General features: G+C 42.2%; 1 protein-coding gene across 4 annotated transcripts in view; it reads right to left on the bottom strand.

Annotated features, from left to right (window-relative positions):
- Positions 1-22,064, bottom strand: part of col14a1a (collagen, type XIV, alpha 1a) — a 219,484-nt gene extending 197,420 nt beyond the window's left edge. For all 4 annotated transcript variants that reach the window (XM_073050216.1, XM_073050223.1, XM_073050227.1 and 1 more), the window contains exons 1-3: positions 21,935-22,064; positions 11,731-11,859; positions 1,219-1,335 (exon numbers count right to left, since the gene is read on the bottom strand). In XM_073050216.1, the coding sequence (XP_072906317.1) occupies positions 1,219-1,335; positions 11,731-11,821 (208 nt within the window). In that variant the 5' untranslated portion in view covers positions 11,822-11,859; positions 21,935-22,064. The remainder of the gene's footprint in view (positions 1-1,218; positions 1,336-11,730; positions 11,860-21,934) is intronic.
- Between the last annotated feature and the right edge of the window lie 352 nt (positions 22,065-22,416).

The following is a 22,416-nucleotide window of genomic DNA, read 5'->3' as shown; positions in this document are numbered from 1 at the left end:
ACACCTGCAGTACAGGATCTCTTTTTCTTGGAGCAGAGATGGTGGTAATGCAGGTGAGTGACATGAGGATACAGAGTGAAAAGAACAGCAGAAAAATCATAAAGGAAACATTGAGTTATTGGATTATGGAATGCATTGCTGGAAATGGACAGTGGAAGCAGTCAGTGGGAAAAGGGACACACAGAAAATGCTGGAGGAACTCAGGAGGTCAGATAACATCTATAGAAAAGAATCAACATTCGGCGTTTCAGCCCGAGGTCCTTCTCTAGTTCTGAAGCAGCAGCTCGGCCGAAAACATTGACTGTTTATTCATTGCCATAGGTGCTGCCTGACCTGCTGAGTTCCTCCAGCATTTTGTATGTGTTGCTTTGGATTTCCAGCATCTGCAGAATTTCTTGTGTTTAGTAGAAAAAGGGGCTGGATTAATATTTGAAAGGAAAAGATATTATGGAGAAAAAATGGGATGGATTGGATAGCTCTGGCAAACAGCTGGTGTAGACATGAGGGACTCACATGAAACTGGGTAGAGGAGAAATGAGAACTGACATCACATGCAAATAAGTTACCTACAATGGTTACCCGATTCTAATACGTTGCAAATTAGCCTTCAAGGCATTAAAGGTGTACAGAAAAGTTCATTTCTGAATGTAGACAGTTGAAAGGAACAAGCTTTGCCAGAAAGGGCATTGCTAGATGGCCTCCTCATACACAGCAAACACTGCTTTAAAAGTGTTTCTGCATCAAATACTTAATTGCCAAAAGGCTCAGGTGGAATTTTTACCCAATTCCCAGAGAACTGGGTCAAATGTCAACCTTATATCCTGTTGCCTGCATCTCAGAGTTATACTTACTGACATATATGTACCTTAAACTTTGTTAAATGTTGGCTTTAATAGGTATTGAAGTAAAGCACAGTTTGAAATCAGAGCACACCCATCTCATTAGTTCCCAATGTATGGATTGGGTTAGAAAAAAACCTCAAGTCAATTTTAAACCTTGGATAATTTTTCTTTGAATATAAAGCATTCATCATTGACTTCCTCTTCATTTAATATAAACACCATACATTATAGAAATGGAGAAGTGGCATGGCATGAGAGCAGCAAATGTAAACATATGAAGAAGAAATGGAAGAAAAATCTTTAACGCTGTTTTAAAATGTAGCACAACCAATAAAAAGTTTGTTCTCATGAATGAAATATATCATTAAGTCCTTACCTACAACTGGTGTCACGGTTAATCTGTATTCTTGAAATTTCCCCCTAGGGGCTTTCCATGTGATCCTTACACTGTCCTGAGACATTATAGAAAACTTTAATCTTGTTGGAGAGGCAACTACGAGGCGTACACAAAAAAAAAGAGAAAAAAATGAAGGTTAACTCAGCATTTGAAACAGATGTCATTGCTATATCAGAACAGTAGTTTAATCAACAGCGCCTGCACACCAATAATCAAGTCAAACTACATTTACCACAATATTTAACAGGGCTCCAAACTATCTGTACTGCCTGGTTCCTCGGTGTTGCTCTGTGCATCAAATTGATATTTCCAAACCTGCACAGCTCTGCATTTCTCTTTTAAACTCAGAGCTTAAAAGCCAATTGTTAAACCAGCTCGCCACCTGAAAGCAATATATGCTTCTGCTAAATCACTCTTTAGCACAGAGCCCAGTTTAAAACCACACTATGAAAAATTATTAGTTAATATGAAGAAAAACTATGCAAGCAAGCTTTTCCTCAGGAGGGCTTTCTATGTCGATCCAAGATCTGTGCAATATAGCTTGAAGACAGCTAGTTGTGTAATATAACACTCTAACTCTTTGCCATCCAATGTACAATCCAAATGATTTGTCCTACTATTCATTTTAGTCTTTAATGAAAGGTGATGAAATGCTAATCCTTCCTTTATTTATCTATTTAATAATGAGAAAGAAAAGTGTATGTTTTCCATCACCAAAAACACGCCTGTTAAATAACACCATTGCAAACTCAGGTTTAGAACCCAGGGAAGTAATGGTAGATGCAGATGTGAACAGTATCTCCCTTCAGAATAGGAAGGCCTGGCTTATGTTAGCTGAAGCACACGGGATCCTTGGTGCTTCTTAGCTATGAGCTTGATCTTCAAAAAATCAAAAGCCGCAAACACTACAAGTCAGCTAGCATTACTAAAACATCAGAAACAGAAATGATTTTGTGCCAAAATACAACCAATGGTTAACCAGGTACAGTGACCAATTATAAGCAAAATTATTTCAACAGTGAGAGTATTTGAGGCAACATAGACAAATTGTATTAGATCTAAGCTGCTGTACAGAAACTCTTTGGTGCCGTTTATTCATTGAGCTTGGGTGACTTGCTCAGCATGGTTTATGAAAACTCTGATGAGCCAGTGCACAGCACCTAGTTTCTAATGAAAACCCAGGATCCAATCTTTAAGTAATTCGTTGCCATAGAAATACCACCAGAACACATCATGGAAATAGCACCTGCTCCTTTCCATCCTCCCAACAAGATGACTGTCTGAAATGTTTCATTCTGCCTGGGACTGCAGTAACAAGAGCACCAGTTCCTCAGTTTGTTATGGACTGGTGGTGTGGCAGAATTCGACCGTATCCTTGAGTTAAGTTCCTCCTCGTCCTTAGCACCCTATTCCAGGAACCTCCCTCACTGACAAAGAATTTTTGAATTCATTTGGTTCCTCTATCTACAGTATCCCACACATTCCCAATATCCAGCAATCCTCACAAATATGAAAGGGCCCGAAGCTCTGTATCTCCCTCCCTTTCACCCAACTATCTCTTACAGAGGCATAAAGCCATACACAGGCCCTTCAGCCCAACACCTCCATGCTAGCCATCAAGAATTCATTTGCATTAACCGTACAAATCCCCACAATCCTAACAGCTTCCCCAGGATTCTACCCCTCACCTACACATGAGGAGCAATTAACCTACCTACATTCACGTCATCGCCTTCACACAAAAGCCAATCCTTAAAGCCTACCACTTTAACCAACCTCTGAATCACCCGCTTCAATGTCTCTTCAAACAGCTCAAACCACACTCCTCTCAAGCAACAAGACACTGCTGCAAAAGACCAAGACATTTTTGATTCATCAACTTTGAAGTCCATGCCTTCAAGGGTGAAATGCTAGTTTTCACCAGCTGGGTGTTAGTCAGGCAGGACAAGATAAGAATGGCACTCACTCCACAGGTGAATTCACTTTGCACATCAATGTTAATGGTAAAGGCTCATTCAGCTTAATCTCCTTCCCACCCCTTGCTTTCTGTGTGCACTTCACTTGCTCATCCCAAAACCTGCAGAAATAATGAAAGTTTCTGGCTCCACTTCATCACTGCATTGTAATTTCATACCACCAACAAACAGGCTCATAAATACTCCTATCAATTACTTTAAACCTGCTAGCCATCGACTTCCCCACTGAGGGCATTTAGCCCTTTCTCATCATTACTTAATGCACCTCACAGATGCCCCTCCACAAACAAGAGATTTATGCAGATGCTGGACAGATTTCCCTTCTGCTCCAAGGTGAAGTACAATCATTGACAAACCAAGTTGTTCACAGTTAACTCTCTCAGCCCTGACCTCATCCAAGGGAGAGACTGAGCTGGAGATTCGGATCACGGAGCAGGAAAGGGAGATCAGGCGGGCAGGCCGAGCTTAAACCAAGGATCAGATCAACTGCGGCATTGTTGAATAGTAGAGCTGCCTCAAGGGGGATCCGTCTCCGGCCCATAGTGATGTTCTCTTATTTCTCCTGCACTCTCCAGTAGAACTGATGAGCAGTACTTCATCTGAAGCCCACCAGTGTTGTCCAAACACTCTTCTGCTGCTCTCTTGGTATCTGAAGAAAGCATCCCACTTTTGCTTTTTACACACCACTCCCTATTCTTAGACCCTTTGTTGACTGAGATACAAACCCTTTCACATATGCCTTCTTAAGCTTGATAGCTACCTGTCCACCACATCCAAGGGATCCATGGGTTTGCACAACTTGATCCTCATTCCACCACATTCCCTGTATGATCACATAGTCCCCTGCTGCGTGCCCTGCCCATACATCTCACCAAACATCGGACAAAATTCCATTTGTCGCCCTCCTGCTTCCAGCTGTGTATTTCACAGGTATCCTCCTGCAGTCGCTAGCTATCCCCTCAGTGCAACCCACTTGACAATTTCACTGTCATTTTGAAGAACCACATGACAGCGGCCATTTTTGTCCACACCAGTAGCCGATGTCACAGGCAGCAAGGCACATAACACCAAGCCCTGTGAAGCCCCGTTGCACTGTGCCCTCCAGTAACCAAGACAAGTCTTCATTACTGCTTGCTTCCTACCGCTGAGCCAATTTTGGACTCAATTTACCACTTCCCCTGTGGACCCTGAGGCTTTTACTTTCCTGTTCAGGTGCCATCTGAAACTTGTCAAAAACCTTGTTGAAACCTACATAGGCCAAATCAAACTCACTCCCTTCCACAACCTCTCAGTACACCCTCCAACAATTCAAACAGAGTATTTTCCTCATTAAATCCATGTAGATGGTCCCTGATCAAGCAGTGACTTTTGGGAAGATGATTTATGCTGACTGTCAGAACCTTTTCCACCATATATCCCACTGATGATGGCCTACAGTTACTTTGCCTACCCCTCTCTCTAACTGTAAAACTGGCCTTTGTATAACTGAGAAGTTTCTTGCTGCTTTCATTTCTGGCTTTTCTCAGAACAATAATATTAAATTTACTCACAACAGCAATCTTCCAGAGCTTTAGACTTGTTGGGGTTTATTACTAATAAGTTCTCCTTTTGGGGAGTCCGCTATCCCCCTCTTGTTGGTTCTATCTGGTTAATAACAGGGTGGCTTTTATAGCAATGAATAATTATACTACTGAGGGATTAGAGGCCTTATGTCAAAACATTTGCTTCAATAATCTACTAAAAATTGCTACCCCTTGTATTAACTTCAGCATTACCTGCCAAGTTCAGGGAAAAACTGGACAACCAAATGTCCCAGGCTCAAGACTATGTTGAGGAGGTGTAGACAGAGATGGTTTATGCAGCAAGCTGCTTCTGGCCATTTCCTCTATTTATATAAAGTTTTCATTAAAACAGTGAATCCTTGACTTCTATATATACTTTTCAAAAGAAGCCATAGAGAACTGCCCAAATGGGGGAAAAAAATCCATTTTAATGCAGAGAAGTGTCTTCGCACTTGCTTGTTTCGTAGTGAGGCGGGGGAGGGCAACACACAAACTGAACAAGACAAAAGCAAGAGCTATGTTTTCACCAACCTGTTGAAGGAACCTTTTTTTCAGTTTCTGTTGCAACTTAATTTTCCTTGGTGCCGAGAAACCTTGCTTACCCAAAAAAAAACACACTGATCCACCCAAGTCTGGGCTAGAATCTAGTGTCAAAATGGCCAATCAAACTGGTGCATTGATAAAGAAGAATGCAAGTGTGAAGAATGGGTCAGGAGGGAGTATCCAGCTGCAACGCCTGTGGCTTCATTAACGCGCTTGACCAGAAAGTGCCCCAAGAACATTGAAGGTTTGCAGACAAATTGCATTTTTTTTTAAAAAGTAAAACAATTATCTAGGAATGCAACCTCATGCACCAAACTTGTGCGTGTTGTACAAAAAAAATTGGAATTCTAGTGAGTTAATTCAAGTTCTATAATTCTTTTTATTGAAAGTTGAATTATTTGCATTTTCAAAAGCAAACCTGGATTGTGTACAGAAGATAAATGTACCTATATAAAAATGCCCTCCAGGCTCAAGACAATCTTAATTGCTTTAAGTAGATGTGTCAGGAACAATTAATTTTACTTTGTAAACATTCTACAGAAAAGCAACTACTCCCATTTGTTTAAAAAAAACACATACTCCATAAGGGAAGGTGGCACTACCTGAGTTGGACTACAAGATGACAGCATTTACTAAAATTGACAATTTCCTTCTCATGTATTAGCTCAGATTAATATGAGAAAAGCCCTATATACACACGATTCCTAACACAAGGGTTCCTGTCTGTTCATCCTGGTCCTAGGCACTCTGCTTGCTTGGACCTGTTCCCAATCCAGGACACCACACAGAATAAGGCTTCTCACCTCCCTCCCCCCACCCCAAAGAGGTGAAACAGCTACAAGAATTAAATTTACTGCACTATCACTGCATCTGTGTACTGGCCCACCACAGTTCTACCATGTAGGAAAGTGCTAGTGACACGGACTACTGGGCATCAGTGATGGATGGGTGAAGGATGAAGAGGAATGGGGGTGGTGATGGAGGAAGGAATGTAACTGTTCGGAATATGAATCTCGAAACTCTAAAGAAGAAACCCTTTGACCTGCCCAAATATTAAGAGTGCAGTTCTCTGCTACCCATCTGAATAACCTAGAACATTCAGTATTAATTATCAATGGAATTTTATCATCTGCCTGTATTAATGACAAATCCCCAACATGTTGGAACAAATATTTATGTGATTAGGGATGAACAGTCATTTATTCTTGCATTGTGATTTAACTGTTTGTTATAGCTTCAGTTAACTGAGTGCGTGTTCAATTTAACCAGTTGTTCAAGATTCAGCCGTGTGTAATTTTTAACTTAAACACTAGAGGATTTGTGCATATACGTGGTTACAGAGAAACAGTTTCTCTTTGGTTAATCCACCAAGATATGCAATTTTTTTATTTGAAGTTAACATTTGTACCTTTCAAAGAATCTGAACCTCCTTTGTCTAACTGCACTGGGAATAGACACCTGAACCTTATGCAAAATAAGTTTTGAGTGATGTAGATTCTATACTGATTTAAATAAAAGTAAAAAATGGAAATGTCATTGTTGTTGTTGTTGGAATTATTATTATCATTTCCAAATAATGGCAGATCTGTTTTTATGTTTTACCAAACATTAACAGCTCCTCTGAGGGGGATTAAATCAATTCCTAATTTAACAAATAAGTAATTGTTTCCTACTTGACTTATTGATATTTGCAGGTAGAATGTTTTTGTATTAAAAATACATAATAATGTTACACAACTACATTTCTTTTAAGAATGACAATCTCCTTTAATACCCTTTTAAAGCCATTTGAAATTCTATCCATTTCTCAGTTCTTACCAGAGCAATTTCAAGTGGTTTTAGATTAGATTTAGTGGGATAGTGTTGAGAGGATTGAATGTGGAGGAGAGAAACATCAATGATAAACACACTCAAGAATAATCAGAGCTCAAATGGACCTACCTACCTACAGTAGACTCCATTCAACTTAGAGTACGTTTGGGAGTTCATACATTATGACCTTGCCCTATCAGCTACAGACAGATCCTTCTCCTGGTATGTAGAAATGCATCATCATTAAAGGAACTGCTAGGAAATTTTTCCACAGTCAACAATGCTGATAAGCTGGATTGCAGTGACCATGGTTGTTAAAAATGCTTCAGAATTCCACTCTCATTGAATCAGATGTAGCAGATTCAACATGTCATCATAGCTTTGAGCACACTTAGCAGCATCTTTCAAGGATGAATTTCTGGGCAAATATTCTTTGTCAATCCTATAGAGACTAAATAGGAAAATAAAAATGAAGCATTCTGTGTGTAACCAAGTGACCTTTAATCAGGTGAAGTTGTCGAGAGTACACGGAACACTAGAGTGTTCCGGATTCATTGTGGTCTCTGTACTTTTCAGCACAGTTACTTGTCCAGATCCATATCTCAGAAAGGATGTGTGGTCATTGGAGAGAGTCCGGAGGAGGTTCACGAGGATGATTCTGGGAATGAAGGGGTTAACATATGAGGAGCATTTGGCAGCTCTGGGCCTGAACTCACTGGAATTTGGAAGAATGCGTGGGGACCTCATTGAAACCTACCGAATATTGAAAGGACTAGATAGGATGGATGTGGAGAGGTGTTTCCTATGGTGGGGGTATCCAGAACTAGAGGGCAATGCTTCAAAATTGTGGGGTGGCCTTTTAGAACAGAGGTAAGGAAGAATTATTTTTTTTAGCCAGAGTGTAGTAAATCTGTGGAATGCTCTGCCACAGACTGCAGTGGAAGCCAAGTCTGTGTGTATATTTAAGGCAGAAGTTGATGGATTCCTGATTGGTCAGGGCATCAAAGGTTATGGGGTTGAGTGGGATCCAGGATCAGCCATGATGGAATGGCGGAGCAGACTCAATGGGCTGAATGGCCTAATTCTGCTCCTATGTCTTATGGTCTTATGTCCGTTGAATTTCTGGGCTGGCATTCCCAAAGTGAACCCAACATCTACCCATTACAAGCAACTCACAGGACAATAAGAGTAACTGGATCGTTCTTCCAAAGGGCTAGTATATCGGCATTGCACCAAATAGCCTTCTCCTCTGTTAGATAATTCGATGGTTATTATCTAAAACAATAAACTTTTACTCTCCACTGGCTATGAGCTCATTTACACTTTAAATTATGAAGAGTTTAACTACGTGCTTGCTGGAAAGGAGTAAAGGGTCACTGATGTGGCAGCATCAATTTCAATCTCCTGTGACCCTCCAAAGACTGGCATCCAGTCCCACACTAGAATGGTGCCTTTGAGAGAATGAGCGAGCCCCATCTCAAGTTACTATTCACTCCAATAAAGCACCCGCCTCCCACTGAACTGTGAGAAATTAATTTAGATCAAAATTAAATGGATTACAAGCCAGTGGGGTGCTGTTTTTCAAAGTAACATCCTTCCTGTACCCCTCCTCCCCAAATCTAAAGCTTGCTAAATAGATCCCAAGCGACCACACAAATATGCGTTCATGAAATGGGAGTGACAAGGTCAGCACTGACTGCCCATCCCTCTTGCCCCTCTAAAGTGGTGGGTGGGTTATTACCTTAAATCACTGCAGACTGTCTAGTGGCAGTGCCCCCACAATGCTGTTGGGGAAAGATCTCCAATCTCTTTCACCAGCAATAATACGAGGACAGTTAAATATTTCTCTTTCGAGAGTCAATTCAACTGTTAGAGGAACCTGCAGGAATGGTGTTCCAGGTACTCCTTGTCCTGCTGGGCAGTACAGGTACAGGTTTAGAAGGTACATACCAGAGAACTTCAGCAGGGAATTATTTATTACACCATGGCATTGACCAAAGTGTGTCCTATTTTCATCTCGTTGAAAATTTACAGCAGAAAAATAGACATTAATTGGTCATTCCTAACTTTTTCAGACAAGAACAATTCAGTAATGTTCCTTTGGTACTGCGTTTGTCTGACATTCTTGTTACAATGTCCCCTACTGATCAAGGGGCTACTCAACATTTAGCCTAAACTTCACCCACTGAGCCTTTCGTTCCAGTTAGTTCAGACACTGGTTCCAGACACGTGTTACAAATAAGGCTGAGACAAAGACAAATCAGTTCAGCCTGAACCCACAGTTCGAAGTGTAAACAGAGCCAAAGTTTTATTGAGCGCTGACAGATGGTCAGGTAGGAGACAAATCAGATTGTGTGCTCTGAATATATCTGTTGTGAGAAAATTTGACAGGGAGAGGTAGTTTACACTCCTTTAATGTCAAAATAACATTAACTGCTGTGGTTAAAGACAGAATGAAAACACAATGTTACAGAGATAATCAGATACATGCCTTGTGTAGCTCCACAGGAAGAATGTAGGATTAGAATGAAACTAACTAAAACTAAATTCATAATATTTGAACCCGTGTACCAAACTCATACAGTATACTTAGAATAAACGATGTTGAAATTGATAAGGTATCTGAAACAAAATTTTTTAGGAGTGATAATGAATAATAAATTAAGCTGGAAATCACATATAAATTATGCCAAAGTAAAAATGTCAAAATCTATTGCAATATTATACAAAGCACAAGATTTCTTAAATCAGGAATCTTTGTATACATTATACTGTTCACATATAATCCAATACATGACTTACTGTGTAGAGGTATGGGGAAATACATACAAAACAAATACAAACTCAATTTCTCTACTCCAAAAGAAAGCCATACAAATTGTAAATAAGACTATGTTCTTTTATAAGAAAGTGTGAGGTATTGCACTTTGGAAGAACAAACCAAGGTAGAACACACAAGGTAAATGGTAGGGCACTGAGGAGTGCAGTAGAACAGAGGGATCTGGGAATACAGATACAAAATTGACTAAAAGTGGCGTCACAGGTAGATAGGGTTGTAAAGAAAGCTCTTGGTACATTGGCCTTTATAAATCAAAGTACTGAGTATAAGAGTTGGAATGTAATGGTGAGGTTGTATAAGGCCAAATTTGGAGTATTGTGTGCAGTTTTGGTCACCGAATTACAGGAAGCATATTAATAAGGTTGAAAGAGTGCACAGAAGGTTTACAAGGATGTTGCCGGGACTTGAGAAACTGAGTTACAGAGAAAGGTTGAATAGGTTAGGACTTTATTCCCTGGAGTGTAGGAGAATGAGGGGTGATTTGATAGAGGTATATAAAATTATGATGGGTATAGATAGAGTGAATGCAAGCAGGCTTTTTCCACTGAGGACAAGCAAGAAAAAAACCAGAGGTCATGGGTTAAGGGGGAAAAGTTTAAAGGGAACATTAGGGGGGGCTTCTTCACGCAAAGAGTGGTGGGAGTTTGGAATGAGCTGCCAGATGAAGTGGTAAATGCGGGCTCACTTTTGACATTTAAGAAAAACTTGGACAGGAACATGGATGAGAGGTGTATGGAGGGATATGGCCCAGGTGCAGGTCAGTGGGACTAGGCAGAAAAATGGTTCGGCACAGCCAAGAAGGGCCGAAGGGCCTGTTTCTGTGCTGTAATGTAATGTTCTATGGTTCTATGACTAGTTATAATGAGCCAACCAATCCACTATTTATTCAACTAAACACTTTAAAAATTCGGAGATTTCGTAGATTTTAAAATAATACAAATTATGTATAAAGTAAAAAATGGACAGTTACCACAAAGTATCTAAAGGTTGTTTAAAATGAGAGAAAGTCAACATGATTTGAAAGGAACATGTATATTTCAAAAACAAAGGATAAGAACAAATGTAAAAAATCATTGTATTTCAGTCAGAGGGGTGAATCTATGAAACAGTTGTAGTGAGAATTTAAAAACATACACCACACTTAACAAGTTTAAAAAATTACTTAAAAATAATTTAATGAACAAATATAAAATACATGATTTAAAGTGAATGGGAGTAATGTAAATAAATGATACTTGGAATTGGATTTTGTGTTAAAAGAAATTTTTTGTTTTGATGGGATGATTGATGCCAAACATGTTTTTGTATCAGTAAGAGCGGTAGACGTAATAAGCTGTAGCTTCAGCCTACACCCTTTCGGTCTGTTTTAAAGATTTTTATTATTTAATTTTGTCTGATGAAATCATCGTTATGAAGTCATCAATGAAAATGATGCTTTTTGTTATGTTTGTACTGCCGGGAAAATAAAATTCCATTCACTTCATCATATCAATGAGGCAATGAGGGTATATCCAACAGTGTGGTACATAGTCCAAGAAAGCCAATAACTAACTTCCGTTGTTAACACCGACTATTTTGGTGCAACAATTATTTTGCATTGTCTATTTAGTTTAAAAAAAAATGAATATCTTTAGCAGGGACATAAAACATAACATTTACAACATAAAGCAGAATCACTGAAACTCATAACAAATGATGTACCCACATCTGCACATCAGAAGGATTTGTCATTGGTTTGTGCTATCATGACAGAAATTACCTTGACCCTGTGCCTTGCTAATGAAGTTTAATGTCAAAGCTACAAAGCCCAGGAGAAACCACGTCCCCACACCATGTCCAAAGACCTGCATTCTTAGGTCTTGTCGGTGGCTACGCTTACTCAGGAATCCTGCAAAACAAAAATCAACAAAATAGCAGCTTTTCTCATTACTGTACATTCCTATAGAAAGAAACACTGGCTTTAACATTTATAATATTTGTAAAGATTACCAAAACAAAACAAATGCACTATTATCCAAGGGCATTAGGAGCTCTAGATGGATTTTTCAATCGCAGAATTTGAATCCAACTTTTACTTAATGAATTGAAGATTTTCATTCAAAGGAGTTTGGTTTTCCCAAAGCATTGGAGTAATTCCCACAACAACACACACAAAATGCTGGTGGAACACAGCAGGCCAGGCAGCATCTATAGGGAGAAGCGTTGTCGACATTTCGGGCCGAGACCTTTCGTCAGGACAGGGAGTAATTCCCAGTTGTGATCAGGAGTTTGGTGAATATTTAGATAGACGTTCTAATGAAGCAACACTTTAGATTTATATAGATTTTGTATAACCCCACGTACTTTACAAAAGCCAACAATATTTCCCAAAATGTACATTTGATCAGGAAAACTCTTGATACCAAGTCACTTACAAAATTAAGACTGGTGGACAATCAAAAAAACTTTGAAGGAGAGAGAGAGATGTAAGAAGAGGATTCCAAAACTTAGGGTGTTGGCACTTGATGGCCTGACTATCGAGGGAGGTGTAAGAGATACCCGAGACGCGTGAGCAGCCGGCACTATGAAGGGGAAGCAGCGATGATGAAGGATCGTTGGGATGAAGGTAGGTTTCGGGAAGGGGTAGGCAAGAGGCCATGCAGGGAGAGTCAAGATATTACACCAAAAAACTCCTCCCCTCCATTAAGGTAAAAATAAACTTATTTTCTTATTCACAGCTTCAGGACATCCCGAGTGAAATGTTTAGATGTGGGCACTGTCACAACATGGGGAACGTGACAACTAATCTACACACGGAAAGCTCCCACAAACATGAATTGTATTCAGAGATACAGACAACCAAGATGAGTCTCAATTTAACATCTCAGTCACAATGCAGCTCTGACCCACTACAGCCTCAAAGCATCAGCCTAGATTTCTACATTCATGTCTGTGGAGAGTGACTTGATCCCATAACTTGCAAACCCGGAGACAAGAGCAATGCCTACCAATGCCACATCCAGCAAGCTTCCCTAAAATACAAGCATCCTCTCTCAGTCGCAATGTTACAGATGTCTTCAGTAGTCCCAGTTACTATAATGTTTGGGGATTATGGAGGTGCATCTTCAGGTAGGTACATTAACAACATTCAAAAGGAACTTGGACAGGTACATGGATAGGAAAAGTTTAGAGGTATATGGTCAAACATGGGCAACTGGGACTAGCTTAGATGTTGTCTTAGTTGGCATGGACCAGATGGGCCAAAGATTCTGTTTCTATGTTATATGACTATATGTAGAACTTGCCCCCACCCCCCGTTTAAAGTAACAAAAAAAATCTTTTATAAAAGAAAAAGCCAAAAACTGAACTAATCCATAATTATTATGACTTAACCCATACTTTAGGAAGAGCTAAAGTGGAAGAATCTCCCTAATCTTTCCAATAATAGAAAATACCTGATTTTGTTGGACACTGATAAACACCCTGAATTGAACCAACCCTTGAAGCCCAGAATTGGTGCCGGTTGCTCATGTGTTTTGGAAGTAAACAAAGTTAACATTAGATGGGAAGAGAAGTTATTTGTAGCCAGGCTGTGGGTGCCTAGTATTTATTGCTCATTTTTATCTGCCCTTCAACTGGACCATTTCAGAGGGTGACTATGAGTCAGCTACATTTCTCTCACTTTGGAGTCACATCCCAACCAAATCTTGTATGGACAGCATGTTTCTTTCTCAGAAGATTATTATTTTCTCAATAACTCCATTATACCCATTTTTTGCTTAAAATTATTAGGCTTTAAATTCCCCTAGTGAGAGTTGAACTCATAGCTCACTAATCCATGACAACTGTGTGGAATAAATGGTTTACTCTACGGAGAGCTAGCAATGGACAGTGGTTCAGCTTAACTCTACACCTCAATTATTACAAGCCCATGGTATCCATGGGAGCATCATTCTACGAAAGAGATCTCTGTATATACAGTATGGTAAATGCACACAATGCCATAGACAAGAAGGACTTTGCTTAATTTATAAGACTAAAAGATATGGGAGCAGGATTAGGCCATTAACTTTGAGTCTGCTCCATCATTTCATCACAGTTCATCCATTTCCCTCTCAGCCCCAATCTCCTGCCTTCTCCCTGTATCCCTTCATGCTCTGACCAATCAAGAATCTATCAACCTCTGCCTAAAATATACCCAATGATTTGGCCTCCAGAGTCGCCTGTGGCAACGAATTCCACAGATTCACCAGTCTCTGGCTAAAGAAATTCCTCCTCATCTCCATTCTAAATGGGTGTGACTTCATCCTGATCAACTAGCCACTAGGCAACACAAAAATAGCCATACTATGGCTAACCCACCATCCACCTCAACATCCTGCCTTCCTCACCCTGTGAAGATGGACGGGTGATTCAGCAGCTGTGTGAAAACTAGACTGATTTATTCTGTGCTTATTTCTAAGGCCTCAGAAGTCAGATATCAGCAGCAAAGGTTTACAAATACAATATGCAATAGTGGTTATCAGATAGTCAATCTACCAAACTGCTTACTGGTTACAGGCACTGAGAGAAACATCATCAACAGTGATGAGCAAGAGAAAATTGACAGAGCACACAAAACGCTGGAGGAACTCAGCAGGCCATGCAGCATCTATGGAAAAAAGTATAGTCAACGTTATGGTCAGAAAAATCAGCAGATGCTGGAAATCCAAGCAACACACACAACATGCTGGAGGAACTCAGCAGGCCAGGCAGCATCTATGGAAAAAAGTATAGTCAACGTTATGGTCAAAAAAATCAGCAGATGCTGGAAATCCAAGCAACACACACAAAACGCTGGAGGAACTCAGCAGGCCAGGCAGCATCTATGGGAAAGAGTAAATAGTCGATGTTTCAGGCAGAGACCCTTCATCAAGACTTCATCATCAAAAGTGGCCCATTCGCACTTTAAACTACCAATGTTCACCAATATTTTTTCCATTTACTTGCATATATTCATAATATTTAACACAATGTATTTAAATACTTGTCTACAACATAGTAGAAGGCCATTCAGTCCATCAAGTTTATGCTGGTTTTCAAAGCATTCCTATTGGTCACTGTGGTCCACTCTCTCTCACATCTGCCCATCAACTCTACCACCAACCCCCACCTCCCTAGCTACCAACTTTACAGTGTACACTTAACTTGGCAGTTCATCTTTGGGACATGGGAGGAAACCCAAATGGTCACAGAGAAAACATGCAAACTCCACACTGAGAGGGGCAGAGGTCTGGTTTGACCCTAGATCACTGGAGCTGGAAGGGAACGGCACTTTTTGCTACAACCTGCATCACACAGTCAAGTTGCACATTAAAAGATTCAAATCTCTCTCAGGTTTTACCTTCTCTCTCCCTCTGCCCTCCTCCACATCTAAACACTGAGATACTTCTCTTCTTCAAGTTCTGCACTGTGCATCTTGTAGCTTAATCATTCCACCTTTTGCAGCTATACCTTCAGCTGCCAAAATCCCAAATCCTGCATTTTTCCTCTAGAATTCTGATACTGTTCCCTTCAGTGTCTGTAACCAGTAAACAGGTTGGTAGCTTGCTGCTCTGCTAGCCACTGTTGCCTGGTATATTTGAAAACTTTTGCTTCTCATCAGACTTGAGAGGCCTTAGAAATAGATGTGGAATAGGACAGTCTACCTTTCGCTCAAGTGACGAACTACCTCTGCATCTTCACACACTGGGTGAACGAGGCAAGATTCTTAAACAGAGGATGGGTTCTTATTAGCACACAGAAGACCCCAGCTCCTAACTAAACAATCCCACCAGTTACACTCCTCCCCTTATTCCCTGCAGCCTTGTAGCATATTCTCTCTCACATGTCAATCATAGCCCTTTAACTTTGATTTAGCCATTTACCTACAATAAGGGGTAATTTACAGCAGCTGATTAAGCTGGATGGAAACCAATGGCCAGATGAATCTCACACAATCGAAGGGAGAATGTGAAAACTACACACAGACAACGCCAGGGCTCAGGGTGGGACCCAGGCCTTCAGCACTGTGAAGCAGTGTCTCTAACTGTTGCACTCCTTTGTTAAGAAACTTTCTATACAATGAGGTGGCGTATAGGACTGACGTAGATCCACACGGTTGAATGGTGCTGCAACTATAACCTCGCACTGAGTGTCAGCAAGACCGAAGGATTGATTGTGGGCCTCAGGAAGGAGGAGGTCAGGACAACATTCACTGAGGGGTCAGCAGAGGAAAAGTTAAGAAGCTTCAAGTTCAAGGGTCTCAGCATCTCAGAGGAACTATCCTGGGCCCAACACATCAGTGCAATCACAAAGGAGGCACACCAGAGGCTGTACTGCATTTTGAGGACGTCTTTGGAGATTAGCTACATCACCAAAGATTCTTGCCAATTTCTATAGCTGTACAGTGGAGAGCATCCCAGCAGGTTGCATCACAACCTCCAGCGCACAGAGCTGCAAGAGGCTGCAGACACAGCCAGCTCCAACATGGCACAGACCTTCTGACCATCAAGGAAAGCTTCAAGAGCTGCTGCCTCGAGAAGGCAGCATTAAGGAATTTCACCGCCTGGGACATACCCTCCTCTCGTCACCAGCTGCCTTTAGAAATTTCCTGTTCCCCATTCGCATCAAAATAAATTCCTCCCTCTGGAAAAAATAATGAAACAGCAGAGAAGTCTGATGACCTTTATGTATTCTCTCAAAAACAAGTAAATTGTCAATAGAAATATGAAATCCGACCTTTGTTTCTTTCACCAGGCTAGTCAAAGGTTCAGAATATCGAATCAGCTTCCTACAAACTCACCGAGCAGCTACGCTCTTCTAAATCTGTCATGGGTCCAACTCCTGTATTTTACCTTGTGAATGTTCTTACAAGGCCCCATGTGCCACCTAGGCACTAAGGGTTCAGACCGACTGAATATCCTTACGGCAAAGACTGGCATCAGGATTCTTGCATTTAACAGATGTTGATGTTCATTGATTTCCCTTCCCTTATGCCAAGGGCAGGTGCACTAGCCATCTGGGTCAGAACTTTGAATTAAGTAATCTTCATCTGTATGCTTCACCTAATGTAATCTTATTCCAGGCTCAGTTTGCTTCTCACCTCTGCCTTAGAATGTAGTGTCTAATCAGTATTTATCAGCCATCTCTAAATACCCCTGAAATAATGATAGTGGTGTTGAACCATTTTTTTTTTAAATCTCTGCTACCCTTGTGGGGAGGTCCTCACATGACAATGTTGGGGAGAGTGTTTCAGGACTTTGATTTAAATGACGGAACAGTGAAGTATTTCCAAGGCAGGACAACATTGAGTCAGTGATGTATTCACTAGCCTGGTCACTTTACTTTCTTGGTAGTAGAGCTCATGGAAAGTGCTGCCAGGAAGCCCAGGCAAGTCTGGAAAATGGCACAGACTGCAGACTTGGTGCTCCAGTGACGGGCAGAATGAATATTCGGAGTGGTAGATTGTATTATCTACGATGGTGTTGTCGCTGCATTCATTCAGGGAAACAAAGATCATTCCATCACTCTCCTGACCTTGGTAGATGGTGGAAAGGCTTTAAGGTGTTAGGAAGGGGAGTTACTTGCTGCAAAGTCTGCCAGTCTCTGACTCACTCAAATAGTCATAGTTGTTTCAATGGTTGTCTCAGTCTTATGTCTGATCATCTCTGATCTCAAAACGTTGGCTCCCAATAACCACAGCCATCTTCCTCTGAACAAGTCAGGACCCCAACCAGCGTAGAAAAATTTTCTTCTTTAGTTGAAGTGGGCCAGGTAAGGCTGATGGCTCACGAGTATGTACAGGTATGTTTATATACAGACACCATATACAATAACTCTGCATCTAGGCACAGCAACACAGAAGTATGAAGGGCACTAAAGGTCAAATGTAGGCATCTGACCTCTTGTTGTGCCTCTGTCTCCACACCAAGAGCAGTTCAACAAGAGGGGTTTCATATGAATGGCACCATCAATCATTACAAGAAAGGTAGGCGAATGGTTTGCCCCTTTTAAAATCTGTTCCAAATGGATAATGGCTTTGAATTATTTAAGCTTCTGAGCAGCAGACATTTGGGAAGAGCGAGTCAGACTCTAACAAAGCAAGTAGGGTGATCGAGGGCAAGGTCCAGTCTGAACATCGCTCACAGCCAACTGTGGCACAGGGCCGTGGAGGAACCAGGAGGGTACAGCTCACACACATTGAGTTCACGATGGTTAGACCTCTTGATGCCACACTCAGCTCAGGAGGCCAAGGAAATTCTGCGCATCCATGATGACCCTCACTAGTTTTTACAGATATATCCTATCCAGGTCCATAATGGCTTGGTCTGGCCTGCCCAAGCCCACAAGTAATTGCAGAGTGCGGCATGCAATCCTACCTCCCCTCAGCTGACTTCAGCTACACGTCCCACTGCCTCGGGAAAACATCCAGCACCACCAAGGGCCCCTCCCTCCTACCCAGTCATTCTTTCTTCTACCCCCCTCCCACTGGGCAGAAGATATAAAAGCTTGAGAACATGAACCACCGGGCACAAGGACAGTTTTGATCCTGCTGTTATGAGACTCGTTAATGGACCCCGACTGCACTAAAATATGAAACCTTGATCTCTCGGTCTAACTTGTCATGGCCCTTGCATTTTATTTGTCTATCTGCACTGCACTCTCTCTGTAACACTTTATTCTGTTTTCTTTTTATTAACTCAAAGTACTTACGTACAGAATGCTCTGTCTGGATGGCACAGAAAGGAATGCTTTTCAATGCATTTTGGTAAATATATCAACAATAAACCAATTACCAGTGGTACTTCAGCATCTGGAACAGACTCTCTCACCTCTGTAAGCCTGCTCTTCAGATCAAATTGGGATCAGTTTTTGGGCCACGTGGTCCTAGATAGTTTGGCCTCCAAATTGCAAGTATATTAAGATATCACATCACAGCCTGAGAACAAAGCTACCACCCTACCAATCATGACAACAAATTCTGAAAGTCCCACTGCACTTTGTTTGGAGGTCTGTAGATTGGCTCAAAGATTCGTTCATTATCAAAGTACACAACTCTGAAAGCCTTCTTCTCCAGGTAGCCATAAAACCAAGAAAGAACAGCAGCACGATCATCAACCCCAAAATCCCTCCTCCCCGCACAAATAAATGACCAAAATGGAACAGGAACATCAACCCCAAAATCCCTCCTCCCCGCACAAATAAATGACCAAAATGGAACAGGATCATCAACCCCAAAATCCCTCCTCCCCGCACGAATAAATGACCAAAATGGAACAGGAACATCAACCCCAAAATCCCTCCTCCCCGCACAAATAAATGACCAAAATGGAACAGGAATATCAACCCCAAAATCCCTCCTCCCCGCACAAATAAATGACCAAAATGGAACAGGATCATCAACCCCAAAATCCCTCCTCCCCGCACGAATAAATGACCAAAATGGAACAGGAACATCAACCCCAAAATCCCCCCTCCCCGCACAAATAAATGACCAAAATGGAACAGGAACATCAACCCCCAAAATCCCCCCTCCCCACACAAACAAATGAACAAAATGGAACAGGAATATCAACCCCCCAAATCCCCCCTCCCCACACAAATAAATGACCAAAATGGAACAGGAACATCAACCCCCAAAATCCCCCCTCCCCACACAAATAAATGACCAAAATGGAACAGGAACATCAACCCCCAAAATCCCCCCTCCCCACACAAACAAATGACCAAAATGGAACAGGAATATCAACCCCCCAAATCCCCCCTCCCCACACAAACAAATGACCAAAATGGAACAGGAATATCAACCCCCCAAAATCCCCCCTCCCCACACAAACAAATGACCAAAATGGAACAGGAATATCAACCCCCCAAATCCCCCCTCCCCACACAAACAAATGACCAAAATGGAACAGGAATATCAACCCCCAAAATCCCCCCTCCCCACACAAACAAATGAACAAAATGGAACAGGAATATCAACCCCCAAAATCCCCCCTCCCCACACAAACAAATGAACAAAATGGAACAGGAATATCAACCCCCAAAATCCCCCCTCCCCACACAAACAAATGACCAAAATGGAACAGGAATATCAACCCCCAAAATCCCCCCTCCCCACACAAACAAATGACCAAAATGGAACAGGAATATCAACCCCCCAAATCCCCCTCCCCCACACAGAAAAACTGAGAAAGATCAGGCAAAAAAAAAGAATATAAAAAGACTGGGAAAGTCTACAGTCCAAGTCCATATCCAAAACGCAGAAAACCTCAGTTACCAACTCAAACTGAGTGGAGCACTTCAGTGAGAGTCACAGAGAGAACCGGAGTAATGAGCAATTAATGAGTCCGTGAGTAATGGATGCAAACTAATCCATCGTGTGGTCCTCCCCAACACTGTCAGCACCTACAGGAGACACCAACTGAAGAAAATGGCATCCATCATCAAGGAACCCCACCACCCGGGCCATGCCCTTTTCCCCGAAGACCTATCCTGGGACCAACATATACAAAGAAGACATACCAGCGGCTAAACTTCATGAGGAGATTGAGGAGGTTTGATAAGTCACTAAGGACTCTAGCAAATGTCTAGAGATGTGCCAAAGAGAGCATTCTAACTGGTTGCATCACTGGCTGGTATGGAGGGGCCACTGCACAGAACTGGGGGGAAAAGCTGCGGAGGGTTGTAAACTCAGCCAGCTCCATCACCGGCACAGCCTCCCCACCATCAAGGACATCTTCAAAAGGCGATGCCTCAAAAATGCAGAAAGGACCCCCATCACCCAGGACATGCCCTCTTCTCATTGCTACCATCAGAGAGGAAGCACAGGAGCCCGAAAACACACACTTACTGTTTTAGGAACAGCTTCTTCCCCCACACCATCAGATTTCTGAACAGGCAATGAACCAACCCATGAACACTCTCAATATATATTTTAGTGATTTATGGTCATTTTTATATACTGCTGCCACAAAACAACACATTCCTGGACATATGCAGTGATAGTAAGCCTGATTCTGATTAAAACTTTGGAGCAGCCAATTCAGGAACAGCGACTCTGCTATAACCAGAAAGACCTTGAAACCTCTACAGCCCAAAACCTACCTCAGCAATGGAACACCGCAGATTATCGTGTGCACTACCTTGAGCTTGTCTCTTTTTTGGCACTCGTTTTTGCTTCACTATCTTGTATAATTCAAATACAGTTTTGTGTTGCCTGTACCTACACGCCTGAGTCGCTGCTGCAAGCAAGTTTTCAATTCACCGTGCCTGTGCACATGACAATAAAGTCAACTTGACGACTTACCGTCCCTTGACCGCAGGGTAACCAACCCTCTCCGGGCTAACCCAATTCCCAAGGGCCGAACTCTCCAAGGTAGGGTGGCGTGGGGGAATACTTCCCGCGGAGTTGGGTCCCGCTACTGTGTGATGAGGACCCCCCCCCCCCCCGCCAAGGGGCAAAACTTCAATGCCTCCTCACGGAGAGCTCAATTTTTTGTTGGGAGGGGGGCAAAAGCGATTTAAAGAAAACTTCATTGAGAAAACTTCCCCGACACGAAGTGCTTTGTGCACTTTTCCTGCGAACACAAAGCCACATAGTACGACCCGAGGCTGGATAGGGGAATCTTGGCGAGAAGTCGGAATCAAACTTCGGTTTGCATGGCGAGGCAACGGCTGTCTCTCCCTCTCCGGGCAAGTACCCAGCGGCACTCCCGGGAACAGGCGCGCCCCCCACCGAGCAGCTCACGGGCTCCGGTTGCTTTGGAGAGGACAGCTCCAGCGGGTAGAAACAACGCGGGCTTTCTTCACAGTTAAAGAAGGATGCGTCCCCCTTCTGACTGCGGGAACCTGGACATTTGCAGCAAGTGTGAACGCCCCGAGTTAGAACCTCACACAGCACGTACGCAGGGAGAACGCAGGGGAGTCCTTAGCCGATATAATTCGGAATTAAAAACGCTTACCTTGGGGAAGACTGGCAGGATCTTTCCTGTCTTGACCACAAGTGAACCGCGCTCAGTGTGTGGGACTACGAGACCTTCTCATTCTTTCTCTCTCCTCTTCTTCGCTCCTCCCTCCTTTGGAAAGTGAGAGAGACACGAGCCCACAACCCAGACACCTCCCAACACCACCCTCTAACCCTGTAGGTGTACGCCCCAACCAATGGGGGAATCCCAGCATCACATCCCAAACCCTGATTGATAGCGCCTTTAAAAGACACGTGGAGAGTTTCTAAACAGCGAGTACCAGGTCCCTGAGCTAAATGTCATCCCCGTGGTCACGCCTGGTGCAATCATGACGGGTTCTGCCCACATACAACATTGTGGTGCGGCCGAATATCTGAACAGGAAGGCAGATTTATCCCTGTTGTGTGTGGGGAGGCTTCGTTCCTGGACCAAAGTTATCAGAGTGCATACATGTCACCTCATACAACCCAGAGATTTTT

The sequence above is a fragment of the Hemitrygon akajei genome, chromosome 1, assembly GCF_048418815.1.
Source record: "Hemitrygon akajei chromosome 1, sHemAka1.3, whole genome shotgun sequence".
NCBI classification, from domain to species: Eukaryota; Metazoa; Chordata; class Chondrichthyes; order Myliobatiformes; family Dasyatidae; genus Hemitrygon; species Hemitrygon akajei.
Note: the sequence above shows the minus strand (reverse complement) of the source record. Positions and strands in the feature narration are given on the sequence as shown.